This window comes from Microtus ochrogaster, chromosome 16 (genome assembly GCF_000317375.1).
Source record: "Microtus ochrogaster isolate Prairie Vole_2 chromosome 16, MicOch1.0, whole genome shotgun sequence".
Taxonomy (NCBI): domain Eukaryota; kingdom Metazoa; phylum Chordata; class Mammalia; order Rodentia; family Cricetidae; genus Microtus; species Microtus ochrogaster.
In genome coordinates, this window is record NC_022018.1 from 5795701 (window position 1) to 5806499 (window position 10799).

The following is a 10799-nucleotide window of genomic DNA, read 5'->3' on the forward strand; positions in this document are numbered from 1 at the left end:
CCCCATCAAATCCTTCCCTCAGAGCTCATGGAATCAAAATGAGAGTTCCCCATCAAATCCTTCCCTCAGAGCTCATGGAATCAAAATGAGAGTTCTCCATCAAATCCTCCCCTCAGAGCTCATGGAATCTCAAGGAAGGTGAAGCAAAAAGATTGAAGAGCCAGAGGGGATGGAGGACACCAGGAGAACAAGGCCCTCTGAATCATGTAAGCTCCCGGAGACTGGAGCAGCAAGCACAGGGGACACACGGGTCTGCACTAGGCTCTCTGTGTATATATTGTAGCTATTAGCTTACTATTTTATGAGACTTCTAACAGTGACAAAGAGTGGGCCTCTGACTCTTGTGCTTACTCTTGGGACTCTTTTCCTGTTGGGTTGCCACTATCCAACTCTGATATGCAAGTTCTTGGTTTATTTTATTAAATTTTATTTTGTCATGTTTGGCTGTTATTTCTTAGAAGTATGTTCTTTTCTAAACGGTACAATGCTGAAAACGATTAATGAAGTTGACAAAATTAAGGATTCCTTGCTGCTGGGTATGGTGGTACACATCTTTAATCCCAGCACTCGGAGGCAAAGGCAGGTGGATCTCTATGAGTTTAAGGTCAGCCTGGTCTACAAAGCAAGTTCCAGGACCGTCAAGGCTCTGTTATACAGAAAAACCCTGTCTTGAGAAACCAAACCAACCAACTAACCAAACATAAAGATTCCTTTTATGTAACCATTAGACTATATCTTAAAATATGTGATAGTTTCTGACTCTGCTGACAGTGAGTGTAATACCTCTTTACTGTTCTTAACACTGATACTCCCACCTTTTCCAATAAATCATTGATATGAAAAACCAAGATGGTTTTATAACACAAACCTCATATGAATGCTAGGCTAGTTAATGATGGACTGCTATGAGTTTTATAATGTTGTTTATTACATATCTTTACTAAAGAAGTAAGAAATTCCAGATGCTTGTCTATTTAAAATTTCGTATTTCTTTACAAATTTTTTTCATTAAGTAGCAAAATAAGAAAACAGAATTTTTAAACCTGGGAATTTTAACTGAACAGAATCCAGTTAAACAAATTTTAAAAACTGTTTACAGACCTCCAATGTAGATTTCATATTGTGATAAACATTTCATGTTTACCTCTAATTTTCATAAGGGCAGTATATATTCTTAATCTGCTATTATTCAAAAATTTCAATATATACTCTAACATTTTACTGGTTGATTTGTTGTAAAAATTAAATGAAAATGATAAGCTAAGAAGAAAGCAATCAAATGTAGTGAACGTCTACTGCCTTAACAGGTAAATTTGGGATTACTTTTAAGACATTGTATTTTCTTACAGATTCACTTACCTTCTGACTCACTTAAAAGATTTAAAAATGCTAACTTTATTTAAAAGTAACGATTTTATGAAAATTACATTTAGAGTTTCATTTGTCTACTTTTACTGCCCAACACACACAGTTAGCAACCTTTATACACAATCCTCTATCATCTTGATTCTTCTTATAGGCATCTACTTTAAATAATTATACAGTTTTTGATGTGGAATTCCCCTCTGTATGTTGTGAATTCCATTGGTTAATAAAGAAACTGCTTTGGGTCTATAGAAGAGCTATAGAGAAACAGAGCTAGGTGGGGAAAACTAAGCTGAGAGAAAGGAGGCGGAGTCAAGGAGAAGCCATATAGCCCTGCTGGAGCCAGACGGAACTTTACCTGGTGAGCCACTGCCACATGGTTGATATACAAATGAATGGAGATGGGTTAAATTAATCTGTAAGAGTTAGCCAATAAGAAGCTAGAGCTAATGGGCCAAGCAGTGATTTAAATTATATAGTTTCTGTATGACTTTTTCGGGGCTGAGAAGCTGAAAACCAACAGCCTCCTTTCAACAAGTTTTAAGTATCATTTTGCAGTTAGAAGTTTCTGAACTGAATTACATGCTTCTTGAGACAGGGTACTGTATAGAGATGCTCAGCTGCCATTCACTACTATTCACAGGGTCACAGACATTCATCTACTCAGCCACTTACCATTTACTGTGTGCCAGGACACTGTTCACTATTGTAGACACAAAGTGAAAAAGAAACCATTCCTCTTCTAAAGCTGCCCAGGCACAAGAATAATTGTGACAGAAAAACTCCCCCTAAAATAACTATGTCTTGGAAACACAACAGTGAACAAAATAAAGTCCTAACATTTGTAGAGTTATATCTACTGGGAGAAACTAAATATAAACAGAACTAATAAATTCTGCTGAGTGGTGATAACTTCTGTGAATAAAATAACCAGCATGTGCAAACCATGGACATGTGGGAAAGATGGACAAAAAAAAAAAAAAAAAGTCAAGAAATGTTTTTGTGTTCCATTGAACATTCTTATATTTTCTGTTTTGTTTTTTAAAATTTGAAAACTTTTTTTATTATTTTATGCATTTAGATACTTTCCTTGTGTGTATAGCTGTGCACCACTCGTGTGCATGATACTCGTGGATGCTAGACCAGGGTGTCAGATTCAGACTCCCTGGAATGGGTGTTACAGATGACTCTGAACTGCCATGTGGTCCTCTGTCAGATAAGCCAGTGGTCAAAACCTGAGCCATCTCTGCAGTCCTCTTTCTATTTCTTTGAGGTAGGATCTTACTGTAGAGCTCTGGCTGGCCTGGTACTCAATATGTAATTCATGGTCTTCAAGGAGTATGCCTTCTGTCTCAACTTTCTACTGGGGTTACAGGTAGGAGTTCCTATGCCAGCTTCTTTTCAATAGTCTTATAATTTATTTGAGGAGGTTTGTATTACACAACAATATTACAAAGGAAACAAAGGTTTTTAAAACAAAAATGATTCTTCCCAAGTTTTTCCACTGCTATAGTACAATATTAACATATAGGTTATTAACATAACATAATAAAATTATTAATATATTGGTTATTCATAGCATTAAATATTAATTATAATTTTAGTACTGAAAGATAATTGGTTTTTGCAGATATGAATGGTCTCAACTTGAGTTGTATGACCTCAGGTTAATTCACCTCTCCTGATAATGGATTTTGTGTGGCTTAATAGCAGTATTTTTCATGTGTAATATAGTAAATACAAGTGACTCCATTTGAAAATACAGAAAATTCAATGAATGTTAAATTTAAAGGAAAATTTGAATTTTGATTAGTTTTATATGAAATTGTTAATAAAGTACACAATATTTAAAACTCACTTTGAAGTGTTTCAATGTGAATTCTAGCCAATGCATCTTCTTTTTCCTTCAATTTTGTCTCCTTGTATTTTGCATAAAACTGCCCAGCATCCTTAAAAAAAAAGTTACAAGTAAATTAATACAAAAATAATTTTGACAGTATGCCCTCTGTAACTTTCTTTTAGGAGAATACACTCATTCTCCATGAAAGCTTTCCTTCTGTTTTCTAATGACATGATGAACAGAAGGAACCGAACAAACACTTCTCTATAATGTTTCTTGCCTGGAGAACTAAGTTCAAAAAGTGCATGGGTGTAATTTTAAGTAAACTTTTCATACATGAAAAGGAGGATTTCCCTTCCAATTCTCTTCCACTGTTTGCTGTCTCCCCAACACCATACTATTATACTGGCAGCAGAAAAGTGCACTGACTGAACCAAGCATCTGCTGTAGAATTACTCTGACCAACTAGCACTAGTACTTTGTTAGTCACAGTAAGTAATAACACGGTAATTTTTGTGTTACTACTTTAGCTCCAGATCTTCAACACTACAGAAGGATGAGGCAATTCAGCTCTGAATAAAAGCTGTCACTTTTTTTCCCTATGATTCTCAAAGAAGACTGTACCAGTTGCCATAAAAAACTGAAGATATAAACTACACAGACACTCAGGAGTAAGCATCCAGTGGCTAAAGTCTCAATGAGTGGCACATAGCCAAGTGCTCAGCAAGGTTCTTATATAAAAGGCTAGGTGTCACATACTGACAGAGATGAACATAAACTTGTTGATGCTCTAGGCATATGACATTCCTAACAATGAAAATCAACAAAGTAGATCTTTCCACACTCCTTGATGTAAGTCTCATACATTTCAGAAATACCAGGCCACATTGTGTTTCCATACTTCTCTATTTGCTTTACCCTCAGGTTGGACTATTTTGATCCTTGCCATTATTTTAACAAATGCCTTTTTATACTAGGAAAACCATGTTCAAACACCATTGCCTTCTCCTTCTCTAGCAGAGCAAGCCTCTGTACTTAACAACTCACATGCCTGTATCATGTTATATATAGTATCACCTACAAGATGGGACATTTGAGACAAAACAAAGATCTGGCACTCCGTGTTTACTGAACTGAATCAAATTGGAATACATGTGAAATCTTATAAAGAAGAAAATGAAAAGGTATGATTTGAGTGATGAAGAGTACAGAAAGATGTAGGTATCAAGGATAAGTTTAAGGTGATATTACTATATTGTAAGATTCCTAGAGAAGATAAATCACAGATCTATCTGTGACTATGCCTATATGAAATGAAGGAACATCCAATATAGATACACGAATAACCCACCCTATTTCATTCATGATTGTAAGCAAATCAAAGGTATTTCATTGGGTCTGTTTTTTGGGATTATAATGATATCTTCCACCAGATAATGAATTAGGGAAATTATACAGAGACTTCCTAAAACATTTGAATACATAGTGAAATTATTTCTTTTTAGCCTCTCAGACCACCTTTTGTGTTCTTAATTTCTAGTACAAGCATTCTTATAAGGCAGATACACAAATGTGTAATCAAAATAGTATAGATGGTAATTCATTCAGCTTACTCATCCTCCCATACCAATATATACATAAATTATACCTACATCTCCTCAAGGTCTGGGTTAAGGTTTTATGGCCCCTTAACATTTTCCACCCCGCTCCCCTAAGAGACTCAACCCTAAAGGAGTATTACTTTGTAACAAGTCAGATCAGTCATTTATACCTTGGTGTGAATGAATGAATGAGTTTATTAGCTTCTTTCCACAGAGAAGGTTTTAAGAGTAGGGAAGAAGAAAAGCCCAGGAAGGCATTGGCTCCTTGAGGGGAGTAGGAAATGTGGCACCATGCAAAAAAAAGAAGGGCACAGATTAGTTATTTATGAGGTGAAAGAGTATAGATTGAAATATATCATCATAGTATATTGTACAATGAGATATCGTGTTTAAGAGGACAGATTTGATTTTTGAGACAAGATCTCACTAGATAACCCAGCAGGCCTTGAACTCATGGTTCTCCTTCCTACCTTAGCATCTCTAAGTGCTGGGTTACAGGCATAAATCAACACGGGAGAGAAGATTTTGGAGTCTGTCTATCATTTTTGAAAAAGTCAGCTCTTCTATTTTACCAGCAAGGAGACATTCAGCAAACTGTTTCTCTACAGGTCAGTTTTCTCATTCATAAACAAGAATAATAAGAGTTTCTAATTCAAAGGACTGTATAAAGATATAACATTTTACTATTTAAGAGACACTTAGGGTGCCACCTGCACAGTTGGGTCTTCCATCTATTAGCTTTTTTTTAAATGTTTTCTTAATCATTTGACATCACTGTACTTTCTACTACAAAGTAAGGATGAGTTTTTATGCTTCACACCTCACCAAATGAGTCCTGTCAAACCCAGCATCTTCCTGCTTCTCTTCCTTCTCTTGCCTGCACTCTCCTTGACTCAATGGAAAGACCTGTTCGTAGGCAGGAACCAATCTGTTCTGAAAGAGCCACCAGCCTAAACCACACCAAGAGTTGTAAAGTATTAAATGCCTGTTTAGGTATTTACTTTAGCTAACTTGAGGTTGTTTTGCATTCTTTATCTTACTACCTGCTTGTTCAAGGCAAAGAATCTCACCTTCCATTTGCTCAAGCTTTAAGCATTTACTTAAATGTTCCTGGTGTTTATTCTTTAGCTTACTTATACTTTTAAAATTTGCTGTTTGTTTTAGACTCACATTTTTGTTTTATTCACTAAATAATTCTATTATCTTGATTTAGCACTTACAGAGAAAAAGGAGGTTGGGGTAGTGTTAAATGTAAATGTATCTTTTATTTATTTATTTATTAAATTTATTTATTTATTAAGGATTCCTGCCTCCTCCCCACCACCGCCTCCCATTTCCCTCCCCCTCCCCGATCAAGTCCCTCTCCTTCATCAGCTCAAAGAGCAATCAGGGTTCCCTGACCTGTGGGAAGTCCAAGGACCGCCCACCTCCATCCAGGTTTAGTAAGGTGAGCATCCAAACTGCCTAGGCTCCCCCAAAGCCAGTACGTGCAGTAGGATCAAAAACCCATTGCCATTGTTCTTGAGTTCTCAGTAGTCCTCATTGTCCGCTATGTTCAGCGAGTCCGGTTTTATCCCATGCTTTTTCAGAACCAGGCCAGCTGGCCTTGGTGAGTTCCCGATAGAACATCCCCATTGTCTCAGTGTGTGGGTGTACTATCCTGAGTGAGGTAAGCCAGACCCAAAAAGAGGAACATGGGATGTACTCACTCATATTTGGTTTCTAGCCATAAATAAAGGACATTGAGCTTATAATTCGCGATCCTAGAGAAGCTAAATAAGAAGGTGAATCCAAAGACAAACATATAGGCATCCTCCTGAATATTAACCTTCATCAGGCGATGAAAGGAGACAGAGACAGAGACCCACATTGGAGCACCGGACAGAAATCTCAAGGTCCAAATCAGGAGCAGAAGGAGAGGGAGCACGAGCAAGGAACTCAGGACTGCGAGGGGTACACCCACACACTAAATGTGTCTTTTCAAACCCTTTGAATGCTTAAATCCCTTTAGAATATGAGTCTAAGATAAACAACAGTTTGCTAACACATGAGGTTACAGATTTTTTGTAGATATAAACACCAAATCTATTCACCTACCCTATGTACACTGCCCATGACAATGTGGATTAATAAATTAATAGAAGAACAAATAATTCTTTACTGTCTCAAACTGACTAGTTAGGGCTTCTTAGTACTGTATCAATTATCCAAACAGAGTTTGCCTTCTTAAGGAGCTTGTATTTCTCAGGGCTAGAACTCTGAACAAAAGCTTTTCCTCTAGAAACAACTTTCTTCATATTTAAATGTTCTCCAAGAGTTCAAAATCTACCTGTACAGATAAACAAAGGTTTGGTTTTACATTTAAGAGTGTAGCAAATCTAAAGGATTTATGTTATCAGTATTTATACATAATTATGAATCACGGGCTCCAGAACAAGAAGTCAATGGGCCAGTGTATGTATTTAAATTTACCTGATAAGTCACTGCAATATGTGTTATGCATTTTAAAGATATGTGAGGATTGCTTATGACAAGGTAACAGTTGTACTTAAGGAATATGTAGAAAAACTATATTAAATTAAATTTTAGACTACAGAATATGGATTTCATAAAAACGGAGTATTTCTTTTCTTTGCTTAGATGGCATGCAGGTAAAAGTATGTCTTTCTGAAAGCTGATAGAAAAGATACGGAAATCTCTGGCTCTTTATACTTGCCTGGGTGAACAAGGAAGCACAAGCTAGACTCAGGAGGTTTCAGGTAAGAGCTAGATGATACTGAAGGCATCATTGTTCTGAGCCTAAGTGGCATGAGACCTGAACAATGCCCCATTTCCTAACAGCCAACAGACAAGTGTTTAATCTACAAAATAATTGCCAATCTATAGGAATTTTACGGTGATCTGTGCCTTACCAAAATCTATCAGTCTAGTGTGACAATAAGTTGAATATCTCTTCTATAGAAGAATGAGACCAGAAGCATTTCAGAGTTCTTGTTTTTCCAATGACTACTGCATATTCACACAATTTGTCCAGTTTTGGACTATGTGTACATATATAATAGGACCCAAATCTAAGCAGAAAATTTTTTTATGTCTCACACATACTTTATACAGATAACAAGAAGGTAATTTTACAGATTATTCCTAATATGTATGAGACAAAGTCAGTGCACACTGAATCATCTGAATTATGTCATCAGGTCAGCACCCAAAAAGTTTTAGATTTTGGGGCATCTTGGATTTTAGATTTTTGGATGAGGATGCTCAAACCTACAAACAATGGTGCTAGTGACTGTATAGAGAACATTCAATGGGAACTTATAGTTATCCTGACAGAGATTTTATTATGAAGAGAAAAATATAGTAAGATGTAATACTCTGAGGTAGGTAGGTTGTAGTATAGAAAAAGCCCATACATCAATCTTTATTTTAACATTACTGATAGAGTAATGTTAAAATAACATTCCAAGTTGGTATTGGTTATGGTTTAGTTTACTTTTATTTTTCCCTAAATACCTCAAAATAAAAAGCAATCTGATATTTTAGAAAAGATGGACACTGATCTAAAGTAGTGGGAAGATGTGGGAATGAGACATATGGAAGAGTCCTGGAGAGAGGTAGGTGGAAAAAGATGAAGGATGTCCCATGTATTTCTGATTGTTTGGCAGGACCAATCTCTTGATTGCAGCTTACAAATAACCTTCCAACAGGAAAATAAGCACAGTCTGAAAACCTGCCTACAAAGTCTAGGTTCTATTACATTTTATTGTTTCATTCACCTAATGATACATTCTTAGACTTACAAACAATGTGTAATAAGAGTATAATGAAGAGTAGAAAGACTTCACAGTTGTACTTTGGGGAAGAGGTAAATGTTCTGCAAATAGCTGGAAACTACAGCATCCTCTGAGATGATGGTTATATTTATAGTGCTGCAAGACCTAAAGGCGCTTTTGCATTTGGGGGTTAGACAGTACAGGAGTCATCTCTTTAACCTAACCCAACACAAGAACTACTCTTCACCTTTAGAACAATGAAGAGCAATCTAAATACTCAGAGAAATTAAGATTAGATGAATACTATACTTACTAGAAAGCTGACATTTTCTATTTTTCGTTCCTTCCTTTTTTCTTCTTTCTCTTCCTCCTTTCTTTCTTTCCTTTATTCCTTCCTTTCTTTTCTTGAAACATAGTTTCTCTGTATAGTCCTAGGTGTCCTGGAACTCACTCTGTAGACCATGCTGGCCTTGAACTCACAGAGATCCACCTGCTTCTGCCTCCTGAGTACTAGAATTAAAGGCATGTGCCACCACTGACTCTTTTCTATTTCTTATATGCTAATATTTATTTTGATCTGTTTCAACTTCCATTTATAATGTGAACTAGTTGTAGCCTTTGGACAAATCTCACCATTCTGAGTCATGAGTACTTTTCAACTCTAAAATATGGGATCAGTGAGACTATGCATCTTTAATATTCTTTAACATTTTTATGGCTATTTATGCTTTCTACATCAAGCAGTAAAAGTAGAAAATTCTGTGTTGTAGTCTGTATCTTCAAGAATCTGCATCTTATTATGCACCTCCCCCACATACTTACAGAAGGTAGAAATGAGGTTTCTCAGGTTTCCCTATATCTTTATCTAGCAGTGGAGTGTCAGTCTTAGAAACTTCAAACTAGCTTTCATTTGCTTATGTAACTCCAATAGCAAAACGGTTTACCAGAAGTTTTCAAAATATATTTTGGAGTTATAAAATAAGTGGTCTCATACCTTGGAAAATCCATCTTTAGCTGTGAGTAGAAGGGCACCGAGTTTCTAACAAATTTTAAGGGGCTATGAGCCCTGCTCCAATTAGCAGTAAATGCTTCATTTGCTTGGATTCTGACCAGAGTCTCAGTAAGCAGAAGCAGGGAACTAGAAATGAAAGGCCCCGGTGTGAAGGGAGGGTGGCCTCCAGGTTTTATACAGTGCCGGCTCCAGCAAGAAGCTTCTGAGAAGTGAGGCTGCTTTCACACACAGGAAATTTCACAAGCAGGTAAAGCACCAACAGATTCTACATTTTTAGATAACTTTAAAAGAAGATAGAGTAATACAGTGATGATTCCCATCTCTACTCAGCTGTTGCTTTTATGCAACCCAGGAGTCATGATATGGGTGAAGGGTGTGCACACTGGAGCCTTCCTATGAGAATTTAGCATTCAATCATGTTTACACTGGACAGGACTAGAACTTACTGTGAAAAATTGCAACATTAGGGAATGCACATCTAAATAAATTTCATATATTACTAAGAAATATTACATATCAGGTAGCAAGCTGCTAAAATAATGAATTCACAGAAAATCAAATTATCAATAAAACGTGGGCATTTAAGATCTATCTTACTTCAGGCTATAAGATAACCAACTGTAGATATATAGCACTTCTTGTAATAGAGGGTCCTAACAATTAAATTATTATGGACTCAAATATATCCAACTCCAACACACATGGTAAGGTAAAATAAAACTTGGTTATGAATTAAAATCGAAAATAGATAACACTGACTATATATTATCAACTTCTGCTACTTTTTCAAATATATTACATGATTAATTAAAAAGCATCTCAGGTCAGGGGTATACCTCAGTAGTAAAATGTATGCTTAGTTTGCTTAATTAGGCCATGGTTTCAAGCCATAGAACCATACATACACGTGTGTGTGTGTGTGCATGAGCATGTGTAAATCTCCAGAACATTTATGAACTTTAAAATATTTTTGTGGATGTTCTATGTTGACTACAATGATCATAAAAGCCCAGCTTAGCAGAATATTAACATGTACTCTGTTCAAAATTGTCATGAGAGGGGCTGGAGAGATGGCTCAGTGGTTAAGAGCATTGCCTGCTCTTCCAAAGGTCCTGAGTTCAAGTCCCAGCAACCACATGGTGGCTCACAACCATCTGTAATGAGGTCTGGTGCCCTCTTCTGGCCTGCAGGCATATACACAGACA

At 36.4% G+C, this 10799-nt stretch overlaps 1 protein-coding gene across 2 annotated transcripts in view; it reads right to left on the reverse strand.

The window, feature by feature from the left end:
- The window catches only part of Dnajc1 (DnaJ heat shock protein family (Hsp40) member C1), a 180027-nt gene that overhangs the window by 69038 nt on the left and 100190 nt on the right, over positions 1–10799 (reverse strand). For both annotated transcript variants that reach the window (XM_005354661.3, XM_026782827.1), the window contains one exon: positions 3224–3314. In XM_005354661.3, coding sequence (XP_005354718.1) covers positions 3224–3314 — 91 coding nt within the window. The remainder of the gene's footprint in view (positions 1–3223; positions 3315–10799) is intronic.